This window comes from Thalassophryne amazonica, chromosome 7, assembly GCF_902500255.1.
Source record: "Thalassophryne amazonica chromosome 7, fThaAma1.1, whole genome shotgun sequence".
NCBI classification, from domain to species: Eukaryota; Metazoa; Chordata; class Actinopteri; order Batrachoidiformes; family Batrachoididae; genus Thalassophryne; species Thalassophryne amazonica.
In genome coordinates this window covers 117,988,247-118,008,192 of record NC_047109.1, presented here as the reverse complement: position 1 = coordinate 118,008,192, position 19,946 = coordinate 117,988,247, and the positions used below count along the sequence as shown (strand labels likewise).

At 42.1% G+C, this 19,946-nt stretch overlaps 1 protein-coding gene across 2 annotated transcripts in view; it reads right to left on the bottom strand.

Annotated features, from left to right (window-relative positions):
- The window catches only part of bckdhb (branched chain keto acid dehydrogenase E1 subunit beta), a 156,085-nt gene that overhangs the window by 64,725 nt on the left and 71,414 nt on the right, over window positions 1-19,946 (bottom strand). For both annotated transcript variants that reach the window (XM_034175413.1, XM_034175412.1), the window contains exon 8: window positions 19,757-19,867. In XM_034175413.1, the coding sequence (XP_034031304.1) occupies window positions 19,757-19,867 (111 nt within the window). The remainder of the gene's footprint in view (window positions 1-19,756; window positions 19,868-19,946) is intronic.

Sequence of the window (19,946 nt, the reverse complement as noted above, 5' to 3'; positions counted from 1 at the left end):
ATTTAGGAAGTCTCCTGAATTGAGGCTAAGGTGCAGCCTGAGCTCAGCCATCAGGGGTGTATCTGTATGTAGTCAAAGTATCATACAGTAGGGTTCAGAATAATAGTAGTGCTATGTGACTAAAAAGATTAATCCAGGTTTTGAGTATATTTCTTATTGTTACATGGGAATCAAGGTACCAGTAGATTCAGTAGATTCTCACAAATCCAACAAGACCAAGCATTCATGATATGCACACTCTTAAGGCTATGAAATTGGGCTATTAGTAAAAAAAAAGTAGAAAATTGGGTGTTCACAATAATAGTAGTGTGGCATTCAGTCAGTAAGTTTGTCAATTTTGTGGAACAAACAGGTGTGAATCAGGTGTCCCTTATTTAAGGATGAAGCGAGCACCTGTTGAACATGCTTTTCTCTTTGAAAGCCTGAGGAAAATGGGACGTTCAAGACATTGTTCAGAAGAACAGCGTAGTTTGATTAAAAGTTGATTGGAGAGGGGAAAACCTATACGCAGGTGCAAAAAATTATAGGCTGTTCATCTACAATGATCTCCACTGCTTTAAAATGGACAAAAAAAACAGACGTGTGGAAGAAAACGGAAAACAACCATCAAAATGGATAGAAAAATAACCAGAATGGCAAAGGCTCACCCATTTATCAGCTCCAGGATGATCAAAGACAGTCTGGAGTTACCTGTAAGTGCTGTGACAGTTAGAAGACGCCTGTGTGAAGCTAATATTTGCAAGAATCCCCCGCAAAGTCCCTCTGTTAAATAAAAGACATGTGCAGAAGAGGTCACAATTTGCCAAAGAACACATCAACTGGCCTAAAGAGAAATGGAGGAATATTCTGTGGACTGATGAGAGTAAAATTGTTCTTTTTGGGTCCAAGGGCCGCAGACAGTTTGTGAAACGACCCTGAAACTCTGAATTCAAGCCACAGTTTACAGTGAAGACAGTGAAGCATGGTCATGCAAGCATCATGATATGGGCATGTTTCTCCTACTATGGTGTTGGGCCTATATATCGCATACCAGGTATCATGGATCAGTTTGGATATGTCAAAATACTTGAAGAGGTCATGTTGCCTTACGCTGAAGAGGACATGCCCTTGAAATGGGTGTTTCACCAAGACAATGACCCCAAGCACACTAGTAAACCAGCAAAATCTTGGTTCCAAACCAACAAAATTAATGCCTCGCAGATGTGAAGAAATCATGAAAAACTGTGGTTATACAACTAAATACTAGTTTAGTGATTCACAGGATTGCTAAAAAAGCAGTTTGAAAATAACAGTTTCGAGTTTGTAAGCGTCAACAGCAGATGCTACTATTATTGTGAACACCCCCTTTTCTCCTTTTTTTTACTAATAGCCCAATTTCATAGCGTTAATAGTGTGCATATCATGAATGCTTGGTCTTGTTAGATTTGTGAGAATCTACTGAATCTACTGGTACCTTGTTTCCCATGTAACAATAAGAAATATATTCAAAACCTGGATTAATCTTTTTAGTCACATAGCACTACTATTATTCTGAACACTACTGTACGTGTAGACATTCGCTTATCCTGATATTGACATTCATGTCCCTGGGTCCTCTGACTGTGATAGCTTAAAAATCATGATGTTGCAGGACAGAGACATGTACCAAGTGCGTATGGTCCTAGTGCTTCCAGTATGGATGAATGACTCGGCGGGTGTCCACTGACCTAAGGAAATACTGGATGTGTTAAGAACCAGAGAGCTTTGAAGGATTCTTGGATGGAATTTCCCCTACAGGATTAATAATGTTCATCATATCTTATTTTTAGGACCCTTAGGAACCAGTGGAAGAATTGCGCATAATAAATGAGCTGCATGCTCCCAGACCTGATGCACAAATTAAAGCTACATGTCTACTCTCCAAGTACATCTTGAGTATTTAACTTCACCTCCATTGTGGTGGTGCACCGAGAAGTAAAACTCCAAAAATTGTTTCACTGGCCAACGAGTTATGGACCCAAATGTCTAAACTGCATTTCAATATAATTTAAATTTATTTTCATTTATATTGCGCCAAATCACAACAGAGTTGCCTCAAAGAGCTTCACACAGGTAAGGTCCAACCTTACCAACCCCCAGAACAACAGTGGTAAGGAAAAACTCCCTCTGAGGAAGAAACCTCAAGCAGACCAGACTCAAAGGAGTGACCCTCTGCTTGAGACATGCTACAAACATAAATTACAGAACAATTCACAAACGAATATACAAGAAATGCAATTGGCGCACAGGACAGGAGGATCGCCAACATGAATACAACACCCATCTCTGGATGGAGCTGCACCTTAAACAGAGAGAAAAAACAGAATCAGGCATCAGAAAGACAAAAAAAAAAAAAAAAAAAAAACTGTATAATTTGCCAGCATTAAACAACAAGAAAAACAGAGAAATACTAAGGTGATCACCGACCACTAGCCCTAAACGTCACTAAAAGACCCAGAATTTAGGTAAAGTTGAGGCAGCGGCCCGCTCCAATTACTAATAAATGAATTAAAAGAGTAAAAAGCGTAAAACAAAACTGTACCAGTATGCTATCCATATGAAAGGGAAAATAATGGCATCTTAAGTCTGGACTTGAAAGTCTCCACAGAATCTGACTGTTTTATTGATGCAGGGAGATCATTCCACAGAACAGGGGCACAATAAGAGAAAGCTCTGTGACCCACAGACTTTTTATTCACCTTAGGGACACAAAGTAGTACTGCACCCTGAGAACGTAAAGCCTGGGCCAGTACGTAAGGTTTATTTAGGTCAGCTAGGTAGGGAGGTGCCAGTCCATGAATAATTTTATAGGTTAGTAGCAGAATCTTAAAATCTGATCTCACTGGGACAGGAAGCCAGTGAAGAGACGCCAAAATGGGTGTAATGTGGTCAAACTTTCTGCTTTGTGTCAAAGGTCTGGCTGCAGCATTTTGAACCAATTGTAGAGCCCTAATGCTAGACTGCGGTAAACAAGAAAATAGAACATTGCAGTAGTTCAATCTAGAAGAGATTAATGCATGGATCAGGGTCTCAGCATCAGCCATAGACAGGATGGGACGAATCTTTGATATACACTCAACAAAAATATAAACGCAACACTTTTGGTTTTGCTCCCATTTTGTATGAGATGAACTCAAAGATCTAAAACTTTTTCCACATACACAATATCACCATTTCCCTCAAATATTGTTCACAAACCAGTCTAAATCTGTGATAGTGAGCACTTCTCCTTTGCTGAGATAATCCATCCCACCTCACAGGTGTGCCATACCAAGATGCTGATTAGACACCATGATTAGTGCACAGGTGTGCCTTAGACGGCCCACAATAAAAGGCCACTCTGAAAGGTGCAGTTTTATCACACAGCACAATGCCACAGATGTCGCAAGATTTGAGGGAGTGTGCAGTTGGCATGCTGACAGCAGGAATGTCAACCAGAGCTGTAGCTCGTGTATTGAATGTTCATTTCTCTACCATAAGCCGTCTCCAAAGGCGTTTCAGAGAATTTGGCAGTACATCCAACCAGCCTCACAACCGAAGACCACGTGTAACCACACCAGCCCAGGACCTGCTGCTGAAACAATCGGTTTGCATAACCAAAGAATTTCTGCACAAACTGTCAGAAACTGTCTCAGGGAAGCTCATCTGCATGCTCGTCGTCCTCATCGGGGTCTCGGCCTGACTCCAGTTCGTCGTCGTAACCGACTTGAGTGGGCAAATGCTCACATTCGCTGGCGTTTGGCACATTGGAGAGGTGTTCTCTTCACGGATGAATCCCGGTTCACGCTGTCCAGGGCAGATGGCAGACAGCGTGTGTGGCATCGTGTGGGTGAGCAGTTTTCTGATGTCAGTGTTGTGGATCGAGTGGCCCATGGTGGCGGTGGGGTTATGGTATGGGCAGGCGTCTGTTATGGACGAAGAACACAGGTGCATTTTATTGATGGCATTTTGAATGCACAGAGATACCGTGATGAGATCCTGAGGCCCATTGTTGTGCCAACATCCAAGAACATCACCTCATGTTGCAGCAGGATAATGCACGGCCCCATGTTGCAAGGATCTGTACACAATTCTTGGAAGCTGAAAATGTCCCAGTTCTTGCATGGCCGGCATACTCAACAGACATGTCACCCATTGAGCATGTTTGGGATGCTCTGGACCGGCGTATACGACAGCGTGTACCAGTTCCTGCCAGTATCCAGCAACTTCGCACAGCCATTGAAGAGGAGTGGACCAACATTCCACAGGCCACAATTGACAACCTGATCAACTCTATGCAAAGGAGATGTGTTGCACTGCATGAGGCAAATGGTGGTCACACCAGATACTGACTGGTATCCCCCCCCCCCCCCCCCAATAAAACAAAACTGCACCTTTCAGAGTGGCCTTTTATTGTGGACAGTCTAAGGCACACCTGTGCACTAATCATGGTGTCTAATCAGCATCTTGATATGGCACACCTGTGAGGTGGGATGGATTATCTCAGCAAAGGAGAAGTGCTCACTATCACAGATTTAGACTGGTTTGTGAACAATATTTCAGGGAAATGGTGATATTGTGTATGTGGAAAAAGTTTTAGATCTTTGAGTTCATCTCATACAAAATGGGAGCAAAACCAAAAGTGTTGCGTTTATATTTTTGTTGAGTGTATTTCGCAGGTAGAAGAAAGCAGTCCTAGTAATATTTCTAATGTGGAGGCCAAAGGACAACGAAGGATCAAAAATTACCCCAAGGTTCCTCACTTTGTCAGTGTGATGTATGACACACGAGCCGAGGATGAGCGTTAACTGGTCAAATTGATGCCGATGTCTCACTGGACCAAGAACCATCATTTCAGTCTTATCAGAGTTTAAAAGTAGGAAGTTTCTAGACATCCAACTTCTCACTGCTGCAAGACAATCTTCTTAGGATTTTATGTGAATGGGATTACCAGCTGTTACCGGCATGTATAACTGAGTATCATCTGCATAGCAGTGAAAGGTAATCCCAAAATGCCGCAATATGTGCCCAAGGGGTGTTATATAAAGGGAGAAACGCAGGGGGCCTAAGACAGACCCCTGTGGAACCCCAAATTTCATGTCACTAAGGTTAGAGGTAGTGTTACTGTACAAAACACAGTGAGAATGACTGGTCAAGTATGACGTCAGCCATGTAAGGGCACTCCCAGTAATCCCAAAATGATTTTCCAGCCTATCAAGTAGAATATGATGATCCACTGTATCAAATGCAGCACTGAGATCTAACAGCACCAGAACCGTAGGGGTGTCTGGATCCATTGTAAGCAGAAGATCATTCACAACTTTAGTGAGAGCTGTCTCTGTGGAATGATATTTTCTAAAAGCAGACTGCAGTGGCTCAAAGAGATTATTCTCAGTAAGACAGTCTACGAGCTGCCGTGACACCACTTTTTCCAGAATTTTAGAGAAAAATGATAGATTTGATATCAGCTGATAGTTTGTCAATACACTAGGGTCAAGATTAGGTTTCTTAAGTAATGGTTTAATCACTGCAGCTTTGAAACATTTAGGAACAGATCCAGAAGTTAAAGAAAGATTAATAATTTCCAGCACAGTTGGCCCAAGAGTGGGCCACATGTCCTTAAACAGTTTTGTTGGTATAAGATCAAATAAACAGGTTGTGCTTTTTGTTGACATTACGAGTTTTGTCAGCATGCCTAGTGAGATACTGTCAAATTTTGTAAATCTAGGTAATATCTCAGTAGTGGTGCCCACATCAATAGCAGGGTGTAGTGGCTGGATTAAGGAATGCTGGGATATGTTTAACCTGATGTCTTCTATTTTCTTCCAAAAGTAATCCAGGAAATATTGTGTTGTAAAAGGAGAGCGAACTACAGGTGGTTGTCCATGCAAAAGTGTTGCCACCGTGTCGAACAAGAACTTTGAGTTATGCTTGTTTTTGTTGATCAAAGCAGAGTAGTAAGTCTGCTTTGTAGCCAATAATGCATGCTTATAGTCTAAGACAGTCTAAGAAGGTGAAATACTTCTAATTTTGAACAATGCCATTTCCGTTCTAGACCTCTTGCTTTATGCTTGAGGTCACACAGATAATCACTGAACCAAGGTGACTGTGATTTGGGGGAGCGCGGTTTTAACACAGATGGTGCAATCATGTCGAGTGTAGTTTTGAGCACTGAGTTTAAACTATCCACAAATCTGTCTACTGACTGGGTATTTGTCAAATGTGAAGCTAAGACATCAGGCAGTCTAGCTTCGAGTTCAGTCTTAGTTGAGGAGTTGATGCATCGCTGTAATGATATATAAGGTTGTTGTTCCACTAAACACGGCAGCGAAACTGTGAGTGATCAGAGACCACTGATGTAAGAGGCATGATGTTAATATTCGTGACAGCAATACCACGTGCGTGAACCAGATCCAGGGTATTTCCACTACTGTGCGTCGAATCCCGAATGCATTGCCGAAATCCTAATGCATCCACAATTTCCATAAATGATTTGCAGAGGGGATCAGAAGGCTTATTTATATGAATGTTAAAGTCACCAATGATCAGAATGTTATCTACACTAGTTGACAAGTTAGAGATGAACGCACCAAATTCATCTAAGAATTCAGAATATGGGCCAGGAGGCCTATATACAGTGACAAAGTAATACGACTGATTTTTATTCTTCTGACCTTGGCAATGTGTAATATCCTGAGCAAAGCGGAGAATCAGATGCTCAAACGAGTGATATTTGTAACCCCCAACAGCTAATAAGCTGAACCTAGATTTATAAATAAGAGCAACACCCCCGCCTTGCTTCGCATCACGAGGGACGTGACTAAATGTATATGCTGGTGGGCAGGCCTCATTTAAGGTGAGGACAGCTGTAGGTTTAAGCCAGGTTTCACATAGCCCAATCATATCGAAGTGATGATCAATAATTAGATCACTGATCAACAATGATTTTGAGGACAGTGATCTTATGTTAATGAGACCCAGTCTAAGGACCTCAGTGGGGTTGACAGTTGAACTGTTTGGGTTTAGGGGTGGTTCCAGAGTAGCATATATAAGATGCCTAGAAGTAGGTTTAGGTTTAAGACATTCCACGCGCATTGTACGTAGCAGACACAAAATCTTTGCTAATGCTGGAACAACCACTGGGCCATCCTCAATTTCAACATCATCCAATATAGTAATGGGTATTACTATATCCCTCTATGATTTTTATGGGCACAACTACGGAAGCAGGCCACAGTCTCAACTTGTTGAAATTCCCTCCCTGGCAAATAAACTGCACTATCACCATAGTGGATTTTCTGCACTAAATTCCCCGCTAAGCTAATGGATTCCACACCCACATTTGTCATAAGCCTTGCAGGGTCTCTAATCACCTGCTCCGTGGCCTGCTGTAGATTCCTAATGTTACCCTCCCTGTAGAGCTCTATCTATGTTCGCAGACAAGATGGCGGCGCCTGCATACAGCTTCAAAAACACCTTAGTAACAGTTATGAGAGTGAGAGAAGTGCTGCCCTTTCACCATTCTTACCCACATTTTCGTGTTTGGTTGGAGGACAGACATTCCGTTAAATTTATTTGTACTGCACCAAATCACAACTCACATCCCCCAAAGGTACTTTGCAAAGGTAAAGTACAGCCTAAGCTCCCCTCCAGTGCAAGCATATAGGCACCAGTGGTTAGGAAAAACTCTCTTGGGCACACATCACACAACAACCAATGGGCTGCAAAAAAAATTTCCGAGCAGTGAACATACCCATGGACCTACACATATCACTGGAAATCATCCTACATGATGGGTTCTTGTTTCAGTATCTCTGCATTATTAGAGACACTGACACAGAACAATCTATGACAGGGCTCCTAGTGGATAAAATATCAATTTTGCAATGATTTAAGTATGCCTGGGAGCCTCTTTGCAAGGAACAACACAGGAAAGTGAAAAAAACACTCTTTATTTGTCAATGCTAGGCAAGAAAAGGCCCAGACAAAAAGAGAAGGCAGTCCGCAAGGGAACAGTGCCCGTGAGGAAACAGGCACAGAACAAACTGAAAAAAAAACAGGCTGAGGGTTAATAATTGAAATATTCACAATAACGTAATTGAAAGCAGCAATGTGACTGTGACAAATCTGCCACGTTGTTTTAAAAAAGAATTCATAGAATAAGAATATAGGAACTGAATTTACTGTGCAACACATATTAAAACTCATTATGCACAACCTCCCATAAACTTCAAAATAAAGACGCTGCAGATTAAGCAGTGAGCCACGATGACAGTTATGTTCACTTTGCACAGGCACTGTGATGGCTGTGTTGTAGTTGTTCCATTATTGTGAAATATGAATTTATTTGATATTGATTAATTAAAAGAGGCAGTTGGATTCATGAGCCCCCTTCGAGATGAGGTACTGTTGCCAAAGAAGGCACTGTTTGGAAAAAAGATGGCATCCAACAAACTTACATATCCCCTATTTTTAACTGAATATGGTGATTAAACCTATAAAAACTCACCCTGGTCTGAAACAGTCACCAAAAACAAACAGAATCAGCCGAAGAATCTTTATGGCCATGTTTCCACTTTCTCTCTGGCTCACTAATTCTCCAGATACAGCAGGTGAACAGTTTGCGTGACACTGTCAGATAAGCCATTGTCACAACCCGCCGTACTTGCACGTGCAAAAACGTGGGCTAAATTTGGCGAGCCGTACGTCGTAAGTACTGCCTCAGTACGAATTTAGGAGCACGCAGACACGCCGTAGAGGTTTTAGTGCATGCAGAACTTCCGCTGCGGTCAGGCTGCGGATTCACCAGCAGTACAGATGACGCACGTTATGAGTACTGCCTCAGTACGGATTCAAAGCAGCACATTTTCATTCAATTACTATTGAATTAACCACATCCGTACGTAGGCAGTACGGATTACGGCACTCACCACATACTATGGAGGCCGACAGACTTGCATGCACAATGCAGCTTCTCACTTGAACTTGGATTTTATTTCCAAACGTCAGCAACACACACTCCACAGCTTCAGTCTGTTAACTAGCTGTAACTTTTCGAGGCAAGTAGACACTCATACAACTGACCGCTGCAGGCTGGACATGCTCATGCATCGCCGACGCCGAAAAACACCTGCTGCTCCGGTCCCGCTCATAAAAAAGAAAAGCGACCCCACACACACACACACACACACACACACACACACACACACACACACACACACACACACAGCTTTATTGTCAACTCTCTTTATCGTTACACTCCTAGAGACGTGCGTTGAACGTACTCCCTCCCTCCTCTTGCTACTGCCTCTGTACATTTTCACAAAAACGTAGTGGCCGTGGCATCCGCAGAAAGCATACGGCAAAAAAAAAAATGCACGGTGGGTTGTGACCGGGGCTATACCAGGAACACCCCAAAACACAGCTTGTGCACACTGGTGGCAAATTTCCCCGTGGTGCATTTGTCTGAAATAAAAACCAACATTTAGGGTTGTCTCACAGTGGTTTCTTGCAGCTTGTTTTCTTTCTAGCTAATTCAGATCTGAGCAGCCATCAGCGCACTCCAAATTAATTTTAATAAGTAAATTAATGTTCAATATGCTAGAATTTACATTTGCTAAGTGTGTGATTGAAAACCCAAATGGTGCACAGCTGCAAAAAATGACAACAGGAAAAAAAGAACAAAGTTCATCAACATAAAGAAAATACAATCTAAACTGTCAGATACTAAGGACAGAGAAGATCAGCGTGTGTGTGTCTGTGTATGTGTGTGCATGGAGTTGGACAAGACTATTTTAAACTGGTTTAAATGAATCTAAAGTCCTCATTTTAAAAGGGCTTTTGCAGAGAGAAATGATGAGGCAAAAATGACTGAGCTCCAGGTGGGAGGTCTGGAAACAGGCTGACAAAGTAGCACTTGAATATAATATTCAACTCAGCTGTTTTAATGGGACAGTATATCAGAAAATGACCACAGTGAACTGAGAAGTCTCCTCTATGATAATAAACAGTCTGTAATTGACTCCTCAGTTCAAGCTGCAAATCCTTCAGCAGAAAAGAAAATACAGTCCACACCATCAGATCCAATCCACTGCCGATAAAATTACTAGTCATCCATCAATTTCATCCTCTGCAGGAACTGTTGGTGAAACTAGATGTTTGGCAGCAGCATGATTCATCACAAGACCACAACACCTAGACAAAAATGTCTTAAAAAAAACAACAACAACAACAACAACAACACAATAATATATATGTAGATATAGATATATACAACCCCTGGCAATAATTATGGAATCACCAGCCTCGGAGGATGTTCATTCAGTTGTTTAATTTTGTAGCAAAAAAGCAGATCACAGACATGACACAAAACTAAAGTCATTTCAAATGGAAACTTCTGGCTTTAAGAAACACTATAAGAAATCAGGGAAAAAAATTGTGGGCAGTCAGTAACGGTTACTTTTTTAGACCAAGCAGAGGGAAAAAATATGGACTCACTCAATTTTGAGGAATAAAATATGGAATCACCCTGTAAATTTTCATCCCCAAAACTAACACCTGCATCAAATCAGATCTACTCGTTAGTCTGCATCTAAAAAGGAGTGATCTCACCTTGGAGAGCTGTTACACCAAGTGGACCGACATGAATCATGGCTCCAACATGAGAGATGTCAATTGAAACAAAAGAGAGGATTATCAAACTCTTAAAAGAGGGTAAATCATCATGCAATGTTGCAAAAGATGTTGGTTGTTCACAGTCAGCTGTGTCTAAACTCTGGACCAAATACAAACAACATGGGAAGGTTGTTAAAGGCAAACATACTGGTAGACCAAGGAAGACATCAAAGCGTCAAGACAGAAAACTTAAAGCAATATGTCTCAAAAATCGAAAATGCACAACAAAACAAATGAGGAACGAATGGGAGGAAACTGGAGTCAACGTCTGTGACCGAACTGTGAGAAACCGCCCAAAGGAAATGGGATTTACATACAGAAAAGCTAAACAAAAGCCATCATTAACACCTAAACAGAAAAAAAATCAAGGTTACAATGGGCTAAGGAAAAGCAATCGTGGACTGTGGATGACTGGATGAAAGTCATATTCAGTGATGAATCTCGAATCTGCATTGGGCAAGGTGATGATGCTGGAACTTTTGTTTGGTGCTGTTCAAATGAGATTTATAAAGATGACTGCCTGAAGAGAACATGTAAATTTCCACAGTCATTGATGATATGGGGCTGCATGTCAGGTAAAGGCACTGGGGAGATGGCTGTCATTACATCATCAATAAATGCACAAGTTTACGTTGATATTTTGGACACTTTTCTTATCCCATCAGTTGAAAGGATGTTTGGGGATGATGAAATCATTTTTCAAGATGATAATGCATCTTGCCATGGAGCAAAAACTGTGAAAACATTCCTTGCAAAAAGCCACATAGGGTCAATGTCATGGCCTGCAAATAGTCCGGATCTTAATTCAATTGAAAATCTTTGGTGGAAGTTGAAGAAAATGGTCCATGACAAGGCTCCAACCTGCAAAGCTGATCTGGCAACAGCAATCAGAGAAAGTTGGAGCCAGATTGATGAAGAGTACTGTTTGTCACTCATTAAGTCCATGCCTCAGAGACTGCAAGCTGTTATAAAAGCCAGAGGTGGTGCAACAAAATACTAGTGATGTGGTGGAGCGTTCTTTTGTTTTTCATGATTCCATAATTTTTTCCTCAGAATTGAGTAATTCCATATTTTTTTCCCTCTGCTTGGTCTAAAAAAGTAACCGTTACTGACTGCCACAATTATTTTCCCTGATTTCTTATAGTGTTTCTTAAAGCCAGAAAGTTGCCATTTGAAATGACTTTAGTTTTGTGTCATGTCTGTGATCTGCTTTTTTCTACAAAATTAAACAACTGAATGAACGTCCTCCGAGGCAGGTGATTCCATAATTTTTGCCAGGGGTTGGTTGGTTATATATATATATATATATATATATATAGATATATATAGATATATATAGATAGATAGATAGATAGATAGATAGATAGATAGATAGATAGATAGAGATAGATAGAGATAGATAGAGATAGATAGAGATAGATAGATAGATAGATAGATAGATAGATAGATAGATAGATAGATAGATAGATAGATAGATAGATAGATAGATGAAAATTCAGTGAGGTAAATAAGTATTTGATCCACTGATGATTTTGCAAGTTTCCCCACCTACAAAGAATGGAGAGGTCTGTAAGTTTTAACTGAGAGACAGAATCTAAATAAAATTTAAAAAATTCATATTGCATGATTTTTGAATAATTAATTTGCATTTTATTACATAAAATATGCATGCAAACGGCTGTTTGTATGCCATCTTTGGCTGGAGAGGCTGTGCGCCAAAGACGACGTAGGACTTGTGAGGTTTGGACAAAGTTGGATGACAGTCAAACGGAATGCTGACGGTACAGGAATTATGCAAACGATGAGGAACCTTCAAGACAGAAAGCAAAACGGAATACGGACGAACTGAAGTTGTCGTTAGGATTCGTACAGGAACGAAGCTGGACGACGGTTTAAATGATGTCACTGAAAGTCAACGTAAGTCCAGATTTCTTGTTTCGTTTTGGCTTCAGCGTCTTTCGTTAGTGCCGTGTGACCAGGGCTTTAGATTGATATTCACACCACTGCAGCACTCCTTATTCCTTGTGGGTTAACAACAACAACAAAATTACTTTCCGATACGCATGGAATTCGGCTCCACTCCCTGGAAATCTGACAGCTGAGCAGGTGTTTCTAATGACACCAAGCACGTGAGCGAGAGGCTCAGTGACTGGAAGTAAATGGACTGCATTTATATAGCGCTTTTCCATCTGCATCAGAAGCTCAAAGCTCTTTACAATTATGCCTCACATTCACCCCGATGGAAGTCTCTGTTTCAAGATGGCGGCACCTCTTGAAAATTGCATATTACAGACCTCTCCATTCTTTGTAGGAGTAAAAACGACAGAGTATCAAATACTTTTTTGCGTCACTGTATATCTGGTGATTCAGCTGAAGATTTCCTGCAAAAGGCCATCAGGTTGACACAAAACAGCACAACACATTCAAGGACCACTTAAACAGCAGCAACACTACAGTGAAGATCAAACATATGGAAGATTTCCACCTCACTGACAAATCAAGGTTTGGTCCAACACCGGCCTTTGATGTCATTTCCAAAAACATTAGACTCCCTCTGGCGGTTCAGTCCACTGCAATCTCGTGCCCTTGGGTGCAGATCACAACATCAAGTTCTAGGCTGTTCTGACCCATCCATTGTGTTGTTTTCTCAACTACAAGTAAATCATAGAATTTACAAACAAATTCGGAAAAAAAAGGGGATTCCCCACACACACCCCCTCCCAAAGCCCCACCTTCATATACATCAGAAAAACAAGAGAAACAAATAATGAAATAATCCAAATCTGAACAACCAAAACAATAACATTGTCCTAAATGGGTTGAAATAATTCTTCTATTAAAAATCGTTTATTCAAGTCATGAAACAGAGGAAATTTGAAATGAGAAATCATTTTGTCCACGGGGCTGTCACACAGCAGAGTGATGAGTACACAGACGGTATCCAGTGATGCCCTATAATCCTCTGACCTGCTCACTGACATTTGTCACATGTTCAAACCAACAATCATTCATTAAAATGTGCTTTAACACGCACATAGTGCACATGCGATTTCAACTTAAGGGCCCCACTGACCTCCCCCTTGGTGCCCCCAGTCACCATACCAAGATTGACATCAATTACTTAATTACTGTGGCAATTCACCCCGAACACAAACCGTGCAGCATACATACAGACACAGATTTCCCTTTATATATATATATATATATATATATATATATATATATATATATATATATATATATATATATACACACTCAACAAAAATATAAATGCAACACTTTTGTTTTTGCTCCCATTTTGTATGAGATGAACTCAAAGATCTAAAACTTTTTCCACATACACAGTATCACCATTTCCCTCAAATATTGTTCACAAACCAGTCTAAATCTGTGATAGTGAGCACTTCTCCTTTGCTGAGATAATCCATCCCACCTCACAGGTGTGCCATATCAAGATGCTGATTAGACACCATGATTAGTGCACAGGTGTGCCTTAGACTGCCCACAATAAAAGGCCACTCTGAAAGGTGCAGTTTTATCACACAGCACAATGCCACAGATGTCGCAAGATTTGAGGGAGCGTGCAATTGGCATGCTGACAGCAGGAATGTCAACCAGAGCTGTTGCTCGTGTATTGAATGTTCATTTCTCTACCATAAGCCGTTTCCAAACGCGTTTCAGAGAATTTGGCAGTACATCCAACCAGCCTCACAACTGCAGACCACGTGTAACCACACCAGCCCAGGACCTCCACATCCAGCATGTTCACCTCCAAGATCGTCTGAGACCAGCCACTCGGACAGCTGCTGAAACAATCGGTTTGCATAACCAAAGAATTTCTGCACAAACTGTCAGAAACTGTCTCAGGGAAGCTCATCTGCATGCTCGTCGTCCTCATCGGGGTCTCAACCTGACTCCAGTTCGTTGTCGGAACTTCGCACAGCCATTGAAGAGGAGTAGACCAACATTCCACAGGCCACAATTGACAACCTGATCAACTCTATGCGAAGGAGATGTGTTGCACTGCATGAGGCAAATGGTGGTCACACCAGATACTGACTGGTATCCCCCCCAATAAAACAAAACTGCACCTTTCAGAGTGGCCTTTTATTGTGGACAGTCTAAGGCACACCTGTGAGGTGGGATGGATTATCTCAGCAAAGGAGAAGTGCTCACTATCACAGATTTAGACTGGTTTGTGAACAATATTTGAGGGAAATGGTGATATTGTGTATGTGGAAAAAGTTTTAGATCTTTGAGTTCATCTCATACAAAATGGGAGCAAAACCAAAAGTGTTGCGTTTATATTTCTGTTGAGTATATATAAACATATACACTTGTGTTTCAGCACATTTAATAATATAATAATAAGAAATTTTATTTGTACTGCACTTTACATCTGATTCCAAATCTCAAAGTGCTACAGAGACAAAAAATAACAATAAAAACATAATAAAATATACACATGAGTTAATAACATTAATAATAAAAGGAAAGTAAGCTTTCCTAAAAAGATACATTTTTAGTCCTTTCTTAAAAGCGTCGACCGTCTCTGGGGCCCTGAGGTGGTCTGGTAGAGCGTTCCACAGATGGGGAGCAGCAGCCTCGAAGGCTCGGTCCCCCATGGTCTTAAGTCGTGTTCCAGGCAGGAGAAGACGGTGCTGTTGGTCTGACCGGGTTCTACCTGAGGTGTGTAGAGTGAGCAGGTCTGTGAGGTAGATGGGGGCATCACCACAGAGACAGTGGTGGGTGTGCAGAAGGACCTTGTACTCAATACGGAGGTGAACGAGGAGCCAGTGGAGTGTGTGGAGGATGGGAGTGATGTGCTCGTGTTTCTGCACCCTCATCAGGATCCTGGCAGCGCTGTTCTGAACATACTGGAGCTTTTGAATGCTCCTGCCAGGGATCCCGATGAGGACTGCGTTACAGTGGTCTAACCTGGAGGAGATGAAGGCATGGACAAGCTTCTCTGCAGCTGGGAGGGAAAGGGAAGAACAGAGTTTGGAAATATTACAGAGGTGAAAGAAGATGTGGGTGACATGGTTGTCAAAAGAAAGGTGGGGGTCAAATTTGACCCCAAGGTCAAGCAGGAGATAGGGGAATGCTGTGGCCAAAGAGAGAAATGGAGGTTTTAAGAGAGGAGTGAAGTTGGTGAGAAGTACTGGTTTGAATAGCTTCAGTTTTTGACCCATACAGCTGCAGAAAGTTCTGACTCATCCATGCTGTGGCCAAAGAGAGAAATGGAGGTTTTAAGAGAGGAGTGAAGTTGGTGAGAAGTACTGGTTTGAATAGCTTCAGTTTTTGACCCATACAGCTGCAGAAAGTTCTGACTCATCCATGCCCCTATCTCCTCCAGGCAGGAACTGAGGCGAGTGACAGTGGCAGAGGGGGAGGCAGAGGGGGTAACCTTTGAGGTCGAGCTGTGTGTCATTAGCATAGCAGTGGAAATTAATTCCATGCCTGCTGACGACACACCCGAGGGGAAGCATGTAGATGGAGAAGAAGGTGGGACCGAGCACGGAGCCCTGGGGGACCCCACAGGTGACAATGTGGGGGCAGGATTTAGCATCCCCCAGGACCACGTGCTTGATCCTGTCAGTGAGGTAGGAGTGGAACCAGTGAAGGGCAGTGCTGGAAAGGCCAATGTGGTGCAAGAGGATGTGGTGGTCGATGGTGTCAAACGCAGCAGAGAGGTCGAGAAGAATGAGAAGGGATGTGGAAATGGAGTCAGAGGCCATCAGCAGGTCACTGGTGACTGATCAGAGCTGTTTTGGTGCTGTGGGAGGGGCAAAAACCAGATTGGAATTTTTCATACAAACTGTTTAATTTGAGATAACTGTGAAGTTGAAGGGAAACTGCTCTTTGATGGATTTTGGAAATTAATGGAAGGTTTGAAATAGGACGGTAATTTGAAGGGGGTTCAGGGTTGAGAGTGGATTTTTTCAGAAGTGGTTTGATGAGAGCTGTTTTGAGGGAGGTTGGGATGGTTCCAGTTTCAAGAGAGAGGTTATTGATTTTGGTAATGATGGGACTAATGGACTTGAAGTGAATTTTGAGCAGAGGGGAAGGAAGAAGATCTAAGAAACAAGTAGATGGTTTTGAAGTGTGGATGAACTTCTCAACCTCCTGTTGTGTTGTGAGACAGAATTGAGGCAGGTGTTGTGTAGTGGGTGTTGTTGGGTTCTCATGGGTGGAGCTGTATCTAAATTAGAGCGTGGAGCGGATATTGTCATTTTTGGAGGTGAAGAAATCAAGGAAGTTACTGTAGTTAGTTACTGTTGGGGTGTGGTGTGAAGGAATCTGTGGTTTGAGAAGGTGTTGAATGGTGGAAAATACTTTTTTGGAGTTACCCGGATTGTTACTGACTATTGTGGAGTAGTGTCCTGACCTTGCAGTGAAAAGAGCTTTAGCATAAGATCTTTGATGTTCCCGGTAGGCAGATTTATGCACTGTCAGGTCAGATGTTTTGTAGGCCCCCACCAGGACACGATCAGACCTTTTCATTGCCTGGAGTTAGTTTCAAGACACTGCTCTGATAAAAGGCCTATCTCAGCACCAATGAGTATCAGGACTGACAGTGACATTTTTGGAATGATCAGTATATGCCGTACAACGCCCTGAACATTCGTGGTTCCCTGTTTTTCAGGTGCCGTCAACACCTTGTTTTAGTTGTGGACTGTGACAAAGCTGCTGCCAGGAAGTGACAGAGCAGCTGCTGCCCGCCGTCTGTGCCTGTCGGCAGTAAAAGGCAGACAAACCCAACAGCAACAGTAATCACAAACTGTTGCACCATCAGCGATCACTACGTGCCAAAAAAACTGTTGTGGCTCTGGGATCATCCTGTGCATCACACATTAATAACTACTGCATCACTTCAGCTGCATTAGACCACATAGACTGTGCTGCATGTTTGGACCCAGAACTTTCTTACCAAGCTAAAATATTTCTTTCGCCCATGAAAAATTAAGTTGCAGTTGATTGGATTTCATGTTAACCACATTCAGTTTCCCCTCTTCATAGACAATATTCAGCAAAATAAGAAGAATTCAGCTCCAAATACAAACCTGACGACAACTCAATCATAAAAATGATGAATAGCTGCAGACCCAGATGGCAAGGACATGACAGAAATTATCTCCAGCTCATCTGGTGCATTTGTGTGAAACAAAAACCAACATTTAGGGTTGTCTCACAGTGGTTTCTTTCTGTCTAATTTACATCCGAGCAGCAATCCTTGATGTTTCCAATTAATATATTTGTCACGGGTTCTGTTCATGGCTTAGTTCAAGAATGCTCCCAGAAGTGTATTTTATTCATGGCCAGCAATTCCAATAAGTGCTATTATTTATAGTGAAAAGGAGGCTCAAACACAGTATATACATAAAACTTACAGCAGTGCCTATGGATCAGGACCACAGCTCCAACACAATCTGACCCTACTGGCAAAAATATCCCCCTTTAAATACCTAAACCCTGCCCCTGGACATACCAAGAGATAAGAGGGGGATGTTTAAACACTGCCCAAAAGGACTTTATAACACAAAAACAGAAAACAAGACTCAATCAAAATAATAGAAATTCATTACCCATCTTTAGTAAACAGAAATAAACCATAAAATGTGACAAATCAGACAATAAATTTACACACACACATGGTCAGCTGGTTGCTTGGAGCGCGCCACAATGCGCTATTTGAAGCTATTTGAACCAGGAAGTGCCTCGGTTGGCCCAAGGGACAGCTGAGAGCTGTGCAACAACAGGTGAGAGTGTTTGTGAATGTTCATTGCCCAGGATACGAGGTCTGTTAGAAAAGTATTGGACCTTTTTATTTTTTGCAAAAACTATATGGATTTGAATCATGTGCACTTGTATCAGCTAAGCTTGAACCTTCGTGCGCATGCATGAGTTTTTTCACGCCTGTCGGTTGCGCCATTCGCCTGTGGGCAGGCTTTGAGTGAGCACTGGTCCACCCCTCTCGTCGGATTTTCATTGCCAGGAAAATGTCTGAACAGCTGGAGCAGCGCTGCATCAAATTTTTCAAGAAACTGTGTGAGACAGCCAGGTGGAAACCATTCGGAAAATTCAGATGGCTTTCGGTGAAAATCCTATGGGCATCACACAGATTAAGGATCATTACAACCGGATTAAAGATGGCCCACAGCGGCTGAGGGCGTGCCACGCTTCGAGCGGCCATCGACAGGCTGAAATGACCAGATCATTTCCAAAGTGAAGGCTGTGTTGATCCGGGACTTCGTCTGACTACCAGAGAAATGGCAGAAAAGGTGGACATCAGCCATTTTTCATCAGATTCCACTGTTACAGGAGATTTTGTAATGAAAGACATGCGGAGGCATTCGCACGTCGGGACGAAGCCGCAATGGCGTTAGGTCTTCCACCATTCAGAAGATTCAGGCGGCTTTCGGTGGCTTTTTAGTCGAGTGAGTATCCAAGAAATTGTGGAGAGCTGGACATGTCACAACATGTCCCGTGAGACTTCCAACACGGACTTGCTTTTGTTCTCCGCCATTGCGGCTTCGTCCCGACGCGCGAATGCCTCCACACGTCTTTCATTACAAAATCTCCTGTAACAGTGGAATCTGACGAAAAATGGCCGATGTCCACAAAGGTTCAAGCTTGGCTGATGCAAGCACACATGATTCAAATCCATATAGTTTTTGCAAAAAATAAAAAGGTCCGATACTTTTCTAATAGACCTCTTATGTATATGTAGGCACAGAGTGCGCACCCTCAAATGCACTACAAACGGAAGAAAGTGTATATGCGTTCATGGAGGGGAACAGCATGCAGAGCACACGGTCCCTGGGCACAGAGGGCAAGAAAAAGAGGGGCAGAGAGGGACATTGTTCTGTAAGATGCCATTATTTCTTCAGTGCAGTATCTGAGTTTTCATGGTATCATGATAGTCGCTTTAAAAATAAATAAATAAATAAAAACACTGCAAACTGATTTAACACAGACTTTATGACATCGTGTGTGTGTAAATATATATAAACCCAAACACACAAGTTTGCGCCTTCCTTTTGTTCACTCAAGATTTGTGTTTGCATGTGCGTGTTTTTGTCACCTTGCAAACAGTTTCAACGTCCCAGGGTAGGATGGTCTGTAAATCAATGACCTCACAGGACACCCCGAGTTTCTCCTGAGCCATACCGGCTACCTCCCTCAACACATGGACCTGAACGGGAAGAAGAAAAAAGTGTGGAGCATTAAGGAACATTGTGGTTAATTAACCATACTCTAATGAATTTGTTTAA